The sequence below is a fragment of the Stenella coeruleoalba genome (assembly GCF_951394435.1).
Source record: "Stenella coeruleoalba genome assembly, chromosome: 3".
Taxonomy (NCBI): Eukaryota; Metazoa; Chordata; class Mammalia; order Artiodactyla; family Delphinidae; genus Stenella; species Stenella coeruleoalba.
Genome location: NC_137148.1, coordinates 61,076,197 through 61,095,313, shown reverse-complemented (window position 1 = coordinate 61,095,313; position 19,117 = coordinate 61,076,197). Strand labels below are relative to the sequence as shown.

General features: G+C 35.2%; 1 protein-coding gene across 1 annotated transcript in view; it reads left to right on the top strand.

Annotated features, from left to right (window-relative positions):
• TBCA (tubulin folding cofactor A) overlaps positions 1-18,839 on the top strand; it is a 102,748-nt gene extending 83,909 nt beyond the window's left edge. The window contains exons 2-4 of the mRNA XM_079917355.1: positions 801-906; positions 15,189-15,275; positions 17,435-18,839. Of these exons, the coding sequence (XP_079773481.1) occupies positions 801-906; positions 15,189-15,275; positions 17,435-17,515 (274 nt within the window). The 3' untranslated portion in view covers positions 17,516-18,839. The remainder of the gene's footprint in view (positions 1-800; positions 907-15,188; positions 15,276-17,434) is intronic.
• Positions 18,840-19,117: the final 278 nt, after the last annotated feature.

The following is a 19,117-nucleotide window of genomic DNA, read 5'->3' as shown; positions in this document are numbered from 1 at the left end:
AAAATAAACTCAAAATGTGTTAAAGACTTAAATGCAAGACCTGAAATCATAAAACTCCTAGAAGAAAATATAGGCAGTAACCTCTTTGACATTGATCTTAGCATTTTTTTTTTTTTTTTTTTTTTTTTGGTTACTCCTCCTCAGCAACATGGATGGACCTGGAAGGTGTTAATGCTAAGTGAAATAAGTCAAACTGAGAAAATACTGAATGATTGCACTTACATATGGAGTCTAAAAAACAAAACAAAACAGAAACAGACTTGTAGATACAGAGAACAAACTGGTGGTAGCCAGAGGGAAGATGGGGTGGGGACACAGACAAAATAGGTGAAGAAGATTAAGAGATACAACTTTGTGTGGTTACAGATAACGTATGGTTATTGTGATGATAATTTCATAATGTATAAAAATATCAAATCACTATATTGTACACCTGAAACATATTATTAATGCAATTTTAAGTAAATAAATAAAGCAAACAATAAAGAAATGTTAGTATATAATAATTTTGAATGTTATTTTTACATTGTAAATACAGTTACTATAATGGAATGTTTTTAATTAAAAATTTAAGAATTCCATGCTTTGATAGATTGGCTTGCTTTAGGCAGGTATAAAACTTAAGGTCATGAGGTTCATACATCTGTGGCTAATGTAGTTTTCTTCCCTTCCCTTCTCCTCCCCATCTAGTACATATGCTTTTTAAAGTATACTTTATATTTACAGAGTTTCTTTGTTTTTTATGGTCTGTTGCTAGAGAGAAAGTTAATTCTCTGAAACAGTTTTTGGTTTATTTATAGATTGGTCAAAGAAAAAATGATGTATGAGAAAGAAGCAAAACAACAAGAAGAAAAGATTGAAAAAATGAAAGCTGAAGATGGTGAAAATTATGCTATTAAAAAGCAGGTAAAATTATATCTTAAATAATAACAGCTAACATTTACATAATACCATATTAACAATGGATTAACAGCCCTCTGAGAAGGTCCTACTAAAGGTCCTATTAAAATCTCCATTTAAAAATAAGGAAAGTTACCATCTAAAAATAAGGAAACTGGGGGCTTCCCTGGTGGCGCAGTGGTTGAGAGTCTGCCTGCCGAAACAGGGGACATGGGTTTGTGCCCCGATCCAGGAGGATCCCACATGCCGTGGAGCAGCTGGGGCCGTGAGCCATGGCCACTGAGCCTGCACGTCCGGAGCCTGTGCTCCGCAACGGGAGAGGCCACAACAGTGAGAGACCCGCGTACCGCAAAAAAAATAAATAAATAAAATTAAGGAAACCGAAACACAGGTTAAATAACTTGCCCATGGTCACACAACTCCTAAGTGGCATACCTGGGATTTGAACACAGGCATTCTGGCTCTGGAATTTGTGCTCTTAGCCATTAAGCAGTACTGCCTCTCCAGTTTTAAGTATTAAATATAAAATGGCCTAGTCTTATAATTAAATATACTTATATTTACAGATATTTTTCCCAAACTGATATGAAGACCACCAAAATTATACACACACACACACACACACACACACACATATTATGCATTTCAATGGCTACTTCTGATTATCCTCATGGCAAGTTTCAGTCTCCTTAGCATTGTATACACGGCTCTTCTTAATTTTGGTACCTCCTTATCATTCCAGCCTCATCTTTTGCCAGTCCCTATCTGGACCTCTTAGGTCCTGCCTTTTAGTTTCCTGAACAAGCCCTTTCTCCTTTACCTCTGAGATATTGCATATGTCTGGGATGTTCTTCCTACTAGTCCTACCTACCCTCTCCTTATTAATTCCTACTTATTCTTTAAACCTCCTCTACACTCCACCCTAACACTGAGTTAGGTGCCCCTCCTCTGTGGTTTCATAACACTTTATTTATTCTCATCATAACATCTAATTTATATTCACTCCTGGTTGACACTTCTTTTGTAATAGCTTGAGAAAATAGAGGCTGTCAAGGGAACTTATATTCCCACCACAAAATCTGTCAATCTACCTGCACCTGTACCCATACTACCCACCTTCCTTCCTGTTAGAGTGGATTATGTGCCTCAGCCCTTGTTACAACCATCAGTGACACTGTTATCACTTCTTTCTTACATAACCTCTCCTTGGAATGCTCTTTTATGTTGGCATCTTTGATAGAATGGTCACCAGGTTTCACTGCCATTTTTTCTCACTCTGCTTTGCTGAAACTCTCCCTCTCCCAGCTTGCTGTCTCTCTCCCATCTCTCTCTATGTGTCTCTTTATCTCTCTATCTTTAAAAAATTTTTTTAACCTTAAGAGTTCTAGCTACAATTCCTCTCTAGGTAATCTCATACCATCCTTTAACTTTAAGTACCATCTTTATGCCCATTCATTTGTTTGCACAGAACATATTAATTGAACCCCTGGCTACTTGCCAAATACTGTTCCAGGCACTCTTAGACGTGGCATTAAAAGCAACAACAAAACAGAAAAACCCAAAATTCCTGCTAACTTGACATTCATTCTGGTGCCAATATCTCCCAAATTTCTATCTCTGGGCCCAACCACTCCAATATGTATCAGTATATTCAACTGATCACCAATTTGACATATCCCTTGTGTGTTCAATACAAGAATCTTGGTCTTCCCTCAACCCAGCTCACCTCCCTGAAACAAGAAGCTAGTCTTTCTCTTGTTTCCCCCCTCTCAATAAATGGTACGTCTACTTATTCAGATACCCAAACCAAAACTTACGGGTCTTCTCTTGATCACCAAGTCCTCTTTCTTTTTCTTTACATTTCTTTCTCTACTGCCACTATCCTAGTCCAGTCCACTATCACTTCATGCCTGTACTACTGCAAAAGCCTCCTGGTTGATATCCTCTTTGTCTCTTGATAACTCTCCATTCCTTTCATACCACAGTAGCCAGGTTGATCTCTTTAAAATGTATATCAGATTACTTATCCCTTTACTTAAAATCCAGTGTCCAGTGCATTTGGAATAAAATCCAGATAACACTAAGTAAAAGGAGAATATAAAATAACTTATACAGATTATATCTCAAGACTTATTTTTTAAATCAGCTTTATGAACTCACAGTGGTTTTCATCATATAAATTATGTTACAGATGGTAATGCACACTTAACCCAGACTTTAATTAAGTAAAATTAATCACTTAAAGTGGATTTTTCTTTTTTTTTTCTTTTCTTTTTTTTTTTGCGGTACACGGGCCTCTCACTGTTGTGGCCTCTCCCGTTGTGGAGCACAGGCTCCGGATGCGCAGACTCAGCGGCCATGGCTCACGGGCCCAGCCGCTCCGCGGCATGTGGGATCCTCCCAGACCAGGGCACGAACCCGCATCCTCTGCATCAGCAGGCGGACTCTCAACCACTACGCCACCAGGGAAGCCCTAAAGTGGATTTTTCTGTAGGTAGTTGCTTTCTGTTGTGCACAAGGAATGCAGTGGCACTTGAAATGTCTCCTTCTTCAGGTTATACAAGAAGAGAACTTATTTTCTTCAGCTTCCAGGAGAGCCTCCCTTCCTCTATGTATGATCTAACAAAGGACATTCGTGTGTCAGATATTCTTAAATTGAGAGAGGATTTGTAAATAGGTGTGCAGATACAGTATGTCCCCCAAAATGTTGACTTTTGTAAACTAACTGCCCTTCATAAGGATTTACATATGGAATGTAACTTTTTGATTCTTAACTTTATGTTAAATGCTTTTTAAATATATACTTCCATAAATATTCATATCATTTTTGTATCTCTCTCACTTTAAGGTACTCTATTTTTTTCCCACATTTAGTGAGAAACATTACAACGTAGTGTATCACTTATTTCACATAGGTCCTTCTTAGACCCCATCTGGTTTATTTTCCCACTTGTGTAGTTAGTGACCTTGTTTAGTTTTTTCTTTGCCTTTTTCTTTTCATCACCAATAATGTATTTTAAAATAGTCCTATAGCTAGAATATGAGTTGTAAGTTACTTGGAATGGGGAATGTGTTTCCTTTCTAAATAAAATTCTACAAATAATGTCACAGATTATCACAGAATCTGTTTTATTTCATTTGTATTTATATATTGATTATCTTTCAGTAAAATTACTATTTGATAGGTAAGGATTAACTCTTTATTGAATCCTATGTTCTAATTGTTACTTAAAGATATTAGCCACTCACATATATATGGAATCTAAAAAAAAAAATAGTTCTGAAGAACCTAGGGGCAGGACAGGAATAAAGACGCAGACGTAGAGAATGGACTTGAGGACATGGGGGTGGGGGGGAGGGTAAGCAGGGGAGAAGTGAGAGAGTGGCGTGGACATATATACACTACCAAATGTAAAATAGATAGCTAGTGGAAGCAACCACAGGGACATCAGCTCAGTGCTTTGTGACCACCTAGAGAGGTGGGATAGGGAGGGTGGGAGGGAGGGAGATGCAAGAGGGAGGGGATATGGGGATATATGTATAGATGATTCACTTTGTTGTACAGCAGAAATTAATACACCATTGTAAAGCAATTATACTCCAATAAAGATGTTAAAAAATAAAAAAATAAAGATATTAGCCACTTACTGGTTATATCATTGACTACATATGCAGATGTAAAAGGGGAAAAAATTTGTTCAAAAACCCTTTCTAAACTCAACCATGTTAAAATTCTTTTGTCACAGTGGTCATGGTTTATAACATGATTTTCTAGATTCATAGTCAGCCTAGTACTTAAATTCAAGAATACCAACCCATGTCTAATTACAGAGCAATAAATTGTTTTGTTTTCTGATATTCTCAACCTGCAGTGTATACAGTTTTCAGTTGCAGTTTTGTTTCAGGGTCTCATGAAACCTTGTCTTTAGCCCAGCCTACATGCTTTTCTCAATTCCTTTTCCTGGCTTAGCTTTGCAGTGGCCAGACTTACATGTTTTTTCTTATGTGCAAGGGGAGTTGCATTGCCAGAAGCACTGCTCTTTTCCTAATTGCCTACTACTGTAAGGTCAGGAATTGTTTCATGACATTTGCTGATGCCCCTCGTAAAAAATATGGAAACCAAGTGCCAGATTTTGTGGGTTCTCTACTCTTCTCCCTGTATTTCCTCCTCTTCTGAGCTAAATGCCATCCCCAGTCACTGTACACTACCTTGACTTTTCTCTCACTTGGTTCCATTTTGCTCTGGCTTTCCTAGATCTTCTGAACGAGCCCTAATATTTTATAACGTACACATACAATGCTGTCTCTTGGTCCCTGTCAAACTTCTTACCTGAAATTGATTGCCAAAATTGTTCTCTCTTGCACTGGGCTTAATTTTGGTTGTTTTAAAATAAATAACTAGGCAGGAGTTTCAGGACCCTAATAAGCCAAAATACCAGTCAAAGAGTTATTCTATAACACAGCATTCAAATGTTGACTCGATATTGGTTTTAGCCTTCTGCTTATGATATTCCTCTTTTCCTCCAATATCCTCATCCCCCGATTAGGGATGGTTACAGAGGATTTTGCCCTCAACTGGTGAAGGTATTCTCGTCTTTTTTTGTTTTTTTTTTAAAGCCTATTCTGGAGCAGAAATGATTGGTAATAATGACAATCAAACATATCTCAGTTATTTTACATAAGGCATGATGCATCTCTTACCTTCCAGAAGTAATATTAAAGGACAAACTGGTTCAATTTTCAACCAAGGTTTCTCACAAAAACCTTACATTTATTACATATAATTGCAGTATTGTGAAATTTTGCACCACATTTTTTGTGATTTACTTGAAACATGAGTTAACGTTCACAATTTGATATTTCTTTTTCCTAAAACTGAAGGGGCAATTTTTTCATTAAATATATGGAAAATAATAGGAGGTTTCAGTCTACAAAGAGGAATTTGACCAAGGGTCTCTCACAAGGCTGCAAGAAACACCAGAGTTTTTTTATCAATAACTAAAATTTTATTGTCTCTTGGTACATATAATCAGGTTTATAAATGGTGTTCTATTTATACACTTGCTTTTTTTGTTTTTTGTTACAGACTCACAGGGAGTTGCAAAATATTTTCAGGGAAGTCTCATATACCCTTTACCATTCCTTTTACAACGTAGCATCTTGCATAATTATATTACAGTATCCAAACCATGAAACTGACATTGGTACACCACAGAGCTTATTTACATTTCACTAGTTATACATGTACTCATTGTGTGTGTGTATAATTCTATGCAATTCCATTGCATGTGTAGCATGTGTAACTGCTGCACAATCATGATGGAGAACCATTCCATCACAAGACTGCCTTTTGCTATCTCTTTATAGTCCCTGTCCTCTCCACCCCTTAAATCCTAAATAATTAACACTCTTTAAAGAATGTTATATAGCATGGAATGGAATCACACAGTATGTAACCTTTTGAAATTGACTTTTTCCACTTAATAATTTCTCGAGGTCCATCAAGGTCATTGAGTGTATCAATAATTTGTTCCTTACTATTGCTGAGTAGTGTTCCATGGGATGAATGTACCACATTTTAACCATCAAAGGACACTTGGATTGTTTCCAGGTTTTGGTTGATACAAAAAAAGCTGTTATGAACGTTCATATTCAATTTTTACATGAACATAAGTTTTCATTTTCTGGGATAAATGCCCAAGCAATTGCTGGGTCATATTAGTACATTTTTTGTTTTAAAAGAAACTACCAAACTCTTTTCGAGTGGCTGTACCATTTTATGTTCCTACCAATGATGTTTGAATGGTTTGACTTCTCCACATCCTCACCAGCATTTGGTGTTATCACTGTATTTAATTTTAGCATTTAACCATCACCTACATGATAAGTGTGTAATGATAGCTGATTGTGCTTTTAATTTGGATTTCCCTAATAGCTAATAATGTTGAACGTCTCATTTGCTTATTGCCCGTCTGTATATCCTCTTCAGTGAAATGTCTGTTCATGTCTTCTGCCCAGTTTCTAAATAGATACTTTATTTTTTTACTTTTTGAATTTTGAGAATTTTTAATATTTTCTAGATAAACGCCCTTTGTTGGATATGTGGTTTGCAAATATTTTCTTTTAATCTCTAATTTGTCTTTTTACCCTCTTAACGCAATCTGTTACTGAGCAACAGTTTTTAACTTTGAGAACACCTTATTTACAGCTCATGCTTCCTTTTGTGAATCATACTTTTGACCTCAAGTCTAAGGCCTCCTTGCCTAGACCTAGGTCCTGAAGATTTTCTCTTTTTTTTCTAAAAGTTGTATGGTTTTATGTCTTACATTCAAGGCTTTGATTGATTTTGAGTTAATTTTTATTGTAAGGTATGAGGTTTAATTAAAGGTTCATCTTTTTGCCTATGAGTGCCCAGTTGTTCCAGCAGCATTTGTTGAAAAGGTTATCCTTCCTCCATTGAAATGCTTTCATGCCTTTGTCAGAAACCTGTTGGACTTATTTGTGTGGGTCTATTTTGGGGTTCCGTTCTGGTCCATTAATGTGTCTAACCCTTTACCAGTACCACACTATCTTGATTACTATAGCTGTATAGTGAACCTTACTTAACACAGGGAAGACTGAGCCCTCTCAGTTGCTTTTCTTTTCTTTCAAAATTGTTTTACCTATTGTAGTTTCTTGGCTTTTCCATAAAAATTTTAAAATAAGCTTTTCTGTATCTGTAAAACACTTTGCTAAGATTTTGATAGAAATTGCATTAAACGTATATAGATCAACTTGGGGAGATTTGATATCTTTACCACGTTGAGTATTCCAATCAGTGACCATGGTAAGTCTCTCCAGTTTATTTAGGTCTGACTTTCATAAGTATTTTGTAATTTTCAGCATACAGATCCTGTACATGTTTTGTTAGATTTAAACCTAAGTATTTCATTTTCTTTGAAGCTATTGTAAATGGTATTGTTTTTAGTTTCAGTTTCCAATGCTGTATTTGTTGTTAGGTATAAAAGTGCAGTCAATTTTTGTGTGTGGATCTTACAACCTGTGACCTTGCTGACCTCACATATGAGTTCTGGGGAGTTTTTGGTAGATTCCTTCTGATTTTCTACATAGACAGTCATGTCATTTGCAAGTCATTTGCAAATAAGAACAGTTTTATTTCTTTTAAGTCTGTATGTCTTTTATTTCTTTTCTTGCTTTGTTGCACTGGCTGGAACTTACAGTGCTATGTTGAATAGGAATGGTCAGAGTGGACATCCTTACCTTGTTCCCAGTCTTAGGGAGATAGTTTTTTATCATTACATAAATATTAGCTGTAGGGGTTTTGTAGATGGTCTTTTTCAAGTTGAGGAAATTCTTCTCTTTTCACAGTTTTGCTGAGTATTTTTGTCATGAATAGGTGTTGGATTTTGTCAAATGCTTCTTCTGTGTGATTTCGTAAGATCACATGATTTTTCTTCTTTGGCCTGTTGATACTGTGAATTACGTGGATTAATTTTCAAATATTGAACCAGCCTTGATTGTGTTATATAATTCTCTCTCTTTTTTTAACATCTTTATTGGAGTATAATTGCTTTGCAATGGTGTGTTAGTTTCTGCATTATAACAAAGTGAATCAGCCATATATATACATATATCCCCATATCCCCTCCCTCTTGCGTCTCCCTCCCACCCTCCCTATCCCACCCCTCTAGGTAGTCACAAAGCACCAGCTGATCTCCCTGTGCTATGCAGCTGCTTCCTACTAGCTATCTATTTTATATTTGGTAGTGTATATATGTCCATGTCATTCTCTCACTTCGTCCCAGCTTACCCTTCCACCTCCCTGTGTTCTCAAGTCCATTCTCTACGTCTGCATCTTTATTCCTGTCCTGCCCTTAGGTTCTTCAGAACCATTTTTTTTTTTAGATTCCATATATATATGTATTAGCATACGGTATTTGTTTTTCTCTTTCTGACTTACTTCACTCTGTATGACAGACTCTACGTCCATCCACCTCGCTACAAATAACTCAGTTTTGTTTCTTTTTATGGCTGAGTAATATTCCATTGTATATATGTGCCACATCTTTTTTATCCATTCATCTGTAGATGGACATTTAGGTTGCTTCCATGTCCTGGCTATTGTAAATAGAGCTGCAGTGAATATTGTGGTACATGACTTTTTTTTTTTTTTTTGCGGTACACGGGCCACTCACTGCTGTGGCCTCTCCCTCTGCGGAGCACAGGCTCCAGACGCACAGGCCCAGCGGCCATGGCTCACGGGCCCAGCCGCTCCACGGCATGTGGAATCCTCCCAGACCGGGGCACGAACCTGCGCCCCCTGCATCAGCAGGTGGACTCCCAACCACTGCACCACCAGGGAAGCCTAGTACATGACTCTTTTTGAATTATGGTTTTCGCAGGGTATATGCCCAGTAGTGGGATTGCTGGGTCGTATGGCAGTTCTATTTTTAGTTTTTTAAGGAACCTCCATACTGTTCTCCATAGTGGCTGTATCAATTTACATTCCCACCAACAGTGCAAGAGGGTTCCCTTTTCTCCACACCCTCTCCAGCATTTGTTGTTTGTAGATTTTCTGATGATGCCCATTCTAACTGGTGTGAGGTGATACCTCACTGTAGTTTTGATTTGCATTTCTCTAATAATTAGTGATGTTGAGCAGCTTTTCATGTGCTTCTTGGCCATCTGTATGTCTTCTTTGGAGAAATGTCTATTTAGGTCTTCTGCCCATTTTTGGATTGGGTTGTTTGTTTTTTTGTTATTGAGCTGCATGAGCTGCTTATAAATTTTGGAGATTAATCCTTTGTCAGTTGCTTCATTTGCAAATATTTTCTCCCATTCTGAGGGTTGTCTTTTTGTCTTGTTTATGGTTTCCTTTGCTGTGCAAAAGCTTTTAAGTTTCATTAGGTCCCATTTGTTTATTTTTGTTTTTATTTCCATTTCTCTAGGAGGTGGGTCAAAAAAGATGTTGCTGTGATTTATGTCAAAGAGTGTTCTGCCTGTGTTTTCCTCTAAGAGTTTTATAGTGTCTGGCGTTACATTTAGGTCTTTAATCCATTTTGACTTTATTTGTATAATTCTCATAATTGCTGAATTAGATTTGCTAATATTTTGTTGAGGACTTTTGCATCTAAGTTTATGGGAGATAATGGTTTGCAGTTTACTTTTTTTTATACTGTATTTGTTAGATTGGGAAGTGTTCTCTCTTTTTTTTTCTTGAAAGATTTATGTAAAATTGGTGTTGTGTTTAAATATTTGATAAGGTTGTCCAGTGGAAGCATCTGTGCTTGAAGAGTTCTTTTTCAAGAACTTTTTAATTACAGATCCAATTTCTCTAATAATTATAGAACTGTTCAGTTTATCAGTTGCATTTTGGTGGTTTGTAGTTTTCAAGGAATTGGCCCATTTCTTCTAAGTGGTTGAATTTATGAGCATTATGAACAATATTATAAAATCACTTTCAGTATTTTTTCTCCTTTTGTTGGTTGTGGGGTCTGTGTTGACATTCTGTATTTTGTTACTGATACTGGTGATTTGTGCCTTCTTATTACTCTGTATTTGTCAGTCTTAACTAGAGGTTTATCAATTGTTTTTCCAAAATAAAGCTCTTCATTTCACTGCTTTTTTTCCCTCTGTTCTTTTGCTGTTTTTAATTTCATTGATTTCTGATTGTGTATTTATTCTTTCCTTTCTTCTGCTTGTTTTAGGTTTCTTTTGCTCTTCTTTTTTAGGTTCATGAAGGAAAAACTTAGATTTTTAATTTGAGATCTTTCCTCTTTCCTAATCTAAGCAGTTAGTGTTCTAAATTTCCCTCTCAGCACTGCTTTAGCTGAATCTCACAAAAGTTGACATGTTGTATTTTCATTTTCATTTATCTATGTATTTCTCTGTTCCCTTTGAGACTTCCTTGTTGACCCATCAGTTATTTAGAAGAATGTTTAATTTCTAAGTGTTGAGTCCTGCTATCTTTCTATTATTGATTTCTAATTTTATTCCATTATAGTCAGACATGTTCTGTGTGTTATTTCAATACTTTTAAATTTGTTGAGGTTTTTGTTTGTTTTGTGTTTTGATCCAGGATATAGTGTACTGCAGAGAATGTTTCATGAGTGCTTGAAAAGTGTTTGTATTAATCTTTCATAGGTAGAGTGTTCTATAAATGTCAGTTAGATCTTTTGGTTGATGGTGTTACTCAATTCTTTTATATCTTTGCTGATTTCTTTCCTCTAGTACCTCTGTCAGTTGCTAAGAGTAGCGTATTGAAATCCTCAACTTTGTGGATTTGTTTGTCTCTCCCTTTAGCTTTATCATTTCTTGTTTTATGTATTTTGAAGCTCTTTTGTTTAGTGTGTACACATTTAGGATCACTGTGTTTTCTTGGTGGATTGATCTTTTTTTTTTTTTTTTTGCGGTACGCGGGCCTCTCACTGTTGCGGCCTCTCCCGTTGCGGAGCACAGGCTCCGGATGCGCAGCCTCAGCGGCCATGGCTCACGGGCCCAGCCGCTCCGCGGCATGTGGGATCTTCCCAGACCGGGGCATAAACCTGTGTCTCCTGCGTCGGCAGGCGGACTCTCAACCACCGTGCCACCAGGGAAGCCCTGGTGGATTGATCATTTTAATATCCCTCTGTGCCCCTCATAATTTTTTTGCTCTTAAGTCTATTTTATCCAATATTAATATAGCCAGTACTGCTCTTTTTTTAATGTTTGCATGATGTATTGTTTTTCCATCCTTTTTTTTTTTAACCTGTATTTCATTATTTTGAAATGAGTTTCTTGTAGACTGGTTTTTAGCTGGTAAATTTAGACCATTCATATTTAAGTAATTATTGATGTGTCGGGGCTTAGAGCCCAGATTATTTTTGACTCATAGAATTCTTCTTACATCCTTAACCATTCATCAATAACCACAAAACACAAGTCAAATGAATTTCTTTCTTTCTTTTTCTTTTTTTCTTCACGGCATGGTGACTGGGTCCTAAGAGAAGGAAGTGTTTCACAAAAGTGATCAATCCAAGCGGCCCATGTGGAAGCTACAAGGCTTCTTAAGACCCAGCTTCAGGTCTTCAGTCCCAGAATGCCATTTCTGCCACATTCTGTTGGTCACACAGTGCCAGACCAAATTCAGTGTGGGAGGTGACTGCACAAGGGTAGGAATACAAGGCGGTGAGGATCATTGGAAGCTGTCTTGGATACTGACTGCCACTACCACTAATTCACATGCTAGAGTTGAAAGCAGAATCATGGACTGTAACTCACCTGTTAACTAGCTAATCACTTTGGGACTCAACTTTATCATTCGTAGGCTGAGGAGGCTGGACTAGATGACCACTTATGTCTCTTCTGACTTTATAATTCTATATTTCTCAAAGTATCTTTATATCTTTTTTCCCCAGCTTTATTGAGGTATAATTAAAATTGTATATATTTAAGGTATGTAGCTTGATGGTTTGATATAGATATACATTGTGAAATAAATATTCACCATGTTCAAGCTACTTAACACATCCATCACCTCACATAGTTACTGTTTTCTTTCATCAAATGGATTTCTTAACTTGTTTATTATCACATTACCATTTTGCCACCATGTAAAAGGAAAGACTTAACCATTGTTCCAGTAATCTCTGAGCTACTCTAAATCTCAGTTTGACAAACTAATGCAGTTACCATGGGTTCCAGAAGCAGCCAGTATCTAATATTAGAGCGTTTATAGATTATTATAGGTATAGCCAGGCCTGGGTGAATGATCTGGATCACGAAAGAAGCTGGAAACCTTATCCCAGTTGATCAGTACCAAAAGGACTTGACATTGGCTAGATTATTTCACACTTCTTTCTGAAAAAATAAAGATCTGCCAATAAGGCTTTTCCTTTCCAATGTATGTATGTTTTGATTATTAAAAAAATTGATCATATTTTAGGTCAGTAGTTTATTCATTGCTATAATGAGCCTTGCTACGCCTCCCCCAACATCAGTTTTACCTGAATAACTTGCCCCCCAAAAATCATAACTTGTTTTAAAAACAGTAAGATATCAGTAGGACTGCATCCTGTTGTGTTCTCCTGAGTTCCTTGTACCTGCATATCTGTGCCAAGATTCTTACTTAACCTCAGTCCTGTCATAGTAAGCACTAGAATGAATTGACAGTTTATCCAGATATTTTAAACAGAGGCCCCATTCATTCGAATGACTCCTTCCCAAGGGGAACACTTTGAATGATAATACTTTTTTAGTTTATTCAGGTATTTTGAAGGGTATCTTTACTGTATAATCACACCTTATATACTGTCTTTTTAAATTATTCCTGACAGTTGTAATTCATTGTAGGAAGGTAAAGTATATGATTTATGGCCTTGATTAAGGTGTGGTTTATGGATTCCAAATCATAGTTACCACTGTACTGTATGCCTTTGGCTCCCTGTGGCATGATCTTCTTGAAGCGGTGTTAAGTGCTTATTTTCATGTTTATTCTCCTGTATGGATTGGAGGATGAGACCTCTTTTTCGTCTTTATATCCCCTATACCTGGCATCCTGCAAATATATAGTAAGCTTATTGTATGAAATGAGGCTGGTGTATGGGACAGACAGAGCTTTAGCCCTACTTAAGTCAGAGTCCTGTTTTGACAGACTAATTGAGGAGTTTTGCTCTATAATAGTGGATAGAACAATAATGACTAGAAATTATTTTGGACATCATTGTTTAAAGTTCATTTCAGTGACAACACTAAAGTTTGCCAAACAAATTTTACAAGTGTACATTTTGGCTTATCATGTGTTTGACCAAATTCTTTATATTCATTTCATCTTGTTTAATTCCTATAAGCTATTTTCAAGTGGAGTCCATAGGGGAGGAAATATGAATCGCTTACCCAATGAAACGTCCCTGTCACTGATTTTTCACATGTATTCAAACTAACCAGTTACACAAAAATAAATTAGTGGCAATGATTGAATATTTAGGCATAGGATGAATAGCTGTAAAATAAAGTCATGATCCTGTGTTTGAAATTTTCAACATGTGCCTTATTAGTAAAAGAATTACAAGTTCAGCAATAGATTTCACCTGAGAAAAGAGATGTGGATAGAGAGCATCCTTGTATATTATAATTTTGATTTTTATTTACATTGTGAACTATGACAAAACTTTTGGGAAAAGGAAGAGGTAGTGGGATTTATTAAAGTTTCTATTAGAATGTAGTATGATTACCATTAAATTATGTCTTTTGTTTTTATGTGAGCTAGGTAATAAAGCTTCTAGGTTAAAGTTTAGATTTTGCACTCATTTAACCAAAGGTATTTGACCAAACATTACGTTTTGGAAATAAATGTTTTAATGATCACTGTGTCTCTTTCTGAGACTAGTTTAAGGAAATAAAGCTTCCTACTTCCTTAGGAAGTAGACTTATTTGAGGTCTGACATCTGACACTAATGTATTTACCCTCTTATTGATTGGGTTTCCCAGTCATCTCTTTGATTTTTTTTCTTTTTCTATGATTTGATATGTTACAGTCCTTCTTCAAACGATGGATTTTTAAGTCTAGAAATATCCTCCAAAATAAAGATTCCCGTTTTTAATTCTGTAGTGTCTGTCTTCAGGAGGAATAGACAGAAGTAGAAGTTCACATTCAGAGGGGTGCCAGGTTGGTAATTTGGATCAAACTGCATGGGGAGAATAATCTCTCTCCTAAAATGAAGCACAAGGATAAGTAATAACTTTTTATGCATGATAAGCATCAAAAATATGAGCCTGCTGGTCTTTGCTTTTCATTTTTCTTTACCTCTGTCTTTCAGTGAGAACCTCCTGCAGTGTGCACACGATGTGATCAATAACTCAATAACTTTTTTCATGCAGTAATTATCTCCGTGTGATATTATCTGAACACTGTTTTTCTTTATTACTGAAAAGATGCAGGAGATATTTATATAACCAGCTGATCCCATTTTGGATAAAGGTGCTTTTTGACAGCAGGAGAAATAGTTTATTTTAAATAGCCTTTTTAAATAAATGCTCTATGAAAAGCTTTTTGAGTTAATTTTCGCTTAGCATGAGAGGGTGATTACCAAAGAGGTTTAGGTGTAAAACTTGTACTTTGTATATTTTACATTATGATAGTCATTCTTTCTAACTTATAATAAACACAATTAAAATTAAAATATTGAACAATTTAACATAACAGTAATTTTTTTCTGATTCCTCTAAATCATTTTATATATTTTCAGAGGTATGAGCTAAATGCATAAGTTCTACCATTTCTGCATGTCTCACAGAGATTCTCATTATAGGCAGAGATCCTGCAAGAGTCCCGGATGATGATCCCAGATTGCCAGCGCAGGTTGGAAGCTGCATATACTGATCTTCTGCAGTTATTAGTAAGTAATACTTATCTGTCTTATGTTTCAATTTTTTTCAATCTAATACACGAAAGGCCAAAATTTTAAATGTTTAACACTGAAAGCTAGTTGGTGACATTTTGTTTACTTGCTCAATGCACCAGTTTATTTTTAAATAATTAATGGAGTTTAAGTGGTGTTTTAAGTTATACCTCCAGTAAAAGTACTGTGTCTAACGTGTTTATTTATTTAAACTTAATTAATTAAATATATTTGAGTTATCATGGTAGGTATTCATAGTACTAATACTGTCCAGCAATATCTTGAATGATTTGGTTTTCACACATAAAGATCTTTTTTGACACATTAAAGGTGAGTAGTCTGTTTGAAATTTTAAAAGATCCAAATGTTTCAAATGAATTTGGGCTGTTTTAAAAAGGATTTGGAATTCTTTCCAATTCAAACCTAAATCGATTTGAGAGAGTAAAGAAAACCCTGTACAGTAATATTTAGGCAGTGCTCTCATATTAACTTGGAGCTGTATAACACTCTTATCATACTTGCTGGTATAAATGTCTTGTGATACAGTGGCAGAATGATTTTAAAAAGCGTTCTAAGAAAAATGCAAAGTCATCTTTTTTATTTCTTAATAGAGATAAAAGCATAACACTATATACCAGCCGATTATTATTGCTGTTTGATGATAATTTGATGAATTCTATCATTTCCTTTATTAACCTCATTTTATGTTTCTAGTTCTTGAGCTAATATTAATTACCAGCTACATAGCTGTCTCCTGATTCATAGTTTTCCCTATATAACAAAAGTAGTGTGAGGCTTTTTCAGTATGATCATGTATATGTATTCTTGGAAAGAGAGTGAGATTTGTTTTCCCACCAAAATAATATTAGGACTAAATCTGTAGAAAAACAGAGAGAAATACTTACATTTTACTTTACTTTTGACACAGAACTCATATTTAACTATAGGAACCTTTTAAAGGCAGGAAAACTCTCTTTAAAGCCAAAAATGAAGCTATGGTTAAAAGACAGATGAAATAAAAGATAGATGAAAGCAGGAAATAATTACTCTATTAAAATATTACCCAAAACAAAAGCATCATTTGTATTTCCTGAAAATTGAAATGCTTTTTTCTCTCATGAATGTAGTAGCTGAGAAAGTAATAGAAACTGCTTGAAAAAAATAATATTGTCTTTGGATGATATACTTGTGTGTGAGGATATATTCAGCAGCATCTGTACCCTCGAAGAGCTTATATTTTCTGACAGAGAACAAAGACATAGTTTAGGTGTAATACAGAAGTTTCAGAAATTCTTACTTGTAGTCTGAATTAAGCAAATCCTCAGTCTTTTTTGCTTTAAAATTTCATATTAAATACATATACACACACTTTATTCCCTCTGCCCTGTAAGTGTTTGTATATATCCATCTTTTATTGCCTTGAATTGCTATTGCTTTATTTATTTATTAAAAAATCAAAATTTGCTATGCACAGTAACTTAGATGATATTATTTCATTTCTGTTACTGTTACAATATGTTAGTAAAAGTTTTCTGTGTAAAATACCAAGGAAAGACTCAATCTTTGAGTCTTTAATCAGAAAATGAAAGCTGTCAGTCTGTTTCCTTGTAGTAGTGTGTATAATACTCAATACCAAGCAGACAGTTCACTTTTCTGATTCAAAGATTGTACTTAACTCTGGTGTGACACCAGTAGCCGCCTTTGTCATTGTGAGTAGTTGGAGGATTATTTTGGTCTGAATGTCATTATATATGTAACACACTAGTAAATAATTTTTTACTTTTAGTGCATTACTAATAATAACTACATTTGTATGGTGATGTGTTGACCAAGTGAGAATGCAGTGTTTTAAAATTTTTTCTGAGGTTTTAATTTAATTACTTAATGCCAGTACCTTTAGATGACCATGTTTTTCACTTATTGTATGAGTATATACAATGAAACAAAACCAAACCTGTTATTTCTTCCCTTACCTGTAATGAAAGAACAGAATTGTTCTTCAGAAATCTGTGGAATTATACTATATTTAGGTGAGGCTTGGGATCCTTTTTGTTTTAATTTTTGAGCTGCTTATGTTGATGGTTTGTAATATCTGAGTAATTAAAGTACTGAAGTTCGAGAAGGATAAACCTAATTTTTATTATATTTAATTTCAGGAGAGTGAAAAAGACTTGGGAGAAGCTGAGGAATATAAGGAGGCACGTTTAGTACTGGATTCAGTGAAGTTAGAAGCCTGAAGGTTTTCTATACAGGGTGTTTTTTTGCATTAAGTCCTGGGATCCATTCCACAATTCATTATTTTTGACCACTGCTATGTGTCCAAGTAGTATGAGAATGTGATTCTTTTTATGCAGTGCATATGTTTTTCTTTGCCTGATTTAATGTGTCAAATAAATGAGTTCATCTAATAAAATTGCTTCTTTTGTACTTTACAGCATATTTTAATGAACCTTTTATCATTAAGTCATAGCCATTTTTGACAGAGAATTAAAATCTGTTAGGTCCTATTTAAAGTCTAGATATTTTGCTGCTTAAGCGTGGATTAAGTTAAAAATAGGTTACTTTTTTTTTAAGATAAAAATACAAATTTTGAATATTTTATTCTGAGGAGGATACAACTCGCAGGTAAGAGAGTAAGAACCTCTCTGTGGATACAGCCTTACATATTTATTTATTCACAGTGAAAGTCCAACATTTCCATCACTATGAACTAATGAGAAACATATAAATCTTTTTCCAGAAAGTCAGATTTATACAGAAAACACCAACCATTTAGATCTTCAAGAATAAGATTCTTATGAACAATAAAGAATTGAATTGTATTTTAAAGGAATAATGGCTGTTGCCAGTGGTGTGCTGGGAAATGTTTAGTGGCTTTTCAAAATGGGAAGGGAACCTCTGGTTTGTAGCTTTTGCTGATTTCTGTAGTGTAAATACTCGCACTGTGACTGATTTCAAGTGACTAACGTGACATCAGCCAAACAGAGCTGGGAAGATACAAGTCAGCTATAGCATGCACTGGCCATAGCCAAACCTGGATTGTCTTGATTGACAAGAAAAAAGGGTATTGTTGCATCACAAAGCTTTTTCCCAGTACTACTGTAAATCCATAACCTAATCATTTGAGTTTATTTCCCAAAAATAAATGACAACTTTAGTTTTCTTATATTTCTAGAAAATGTATATGAGCCTTATGTCACCTACCTAACATGAGCCATGATCTAATGAACCAAACTAGTAACAATAACATTTAAACTTTAAAGCTCGTAATTGAAAAAATAAGAGAACTTGAACTTTTGCTGCTATAAAATACATACTTGTAGTATGGTGGGTCTGATTTTGGAAATTGCAAATGATCACTAGAAACTATAACATTTCTTGAATCTGTCAAAAAGATCAAAGAGAAAAATAATACTATTCTTTCCTAATGTTATTTCTGAAGGCTACTCTGTTTTAAAGCACAGAATGTATCATTTATAAAATAAAACTTAAACATTCAGAAAATTTCTTCATCAGAGAATAACATATCTGAAGCATTTCTAAATTGAAATGTCATCATTTAAAAACATATTAAAAGGATAGGGAGGGTGGGAGGGAGACGGAGGAGGGAGGAGATATGGGGATATATGTATATGTATAGCTGATTCAGTTTGTTGTAGAACAGAAACTAACACACCATTGTAAAGCAATTATACTCCAATAAAGATCTTTAAAAAAATAAAACATACTACATGCCATTTTTAAAGTATTTGAGGTAGAAGAGGGGACAAATGAGGAAATAAAAATTATAATTACAATGTAAAGTTTTATACTAAGGTTCACTGTTAGAGATTTGAGTA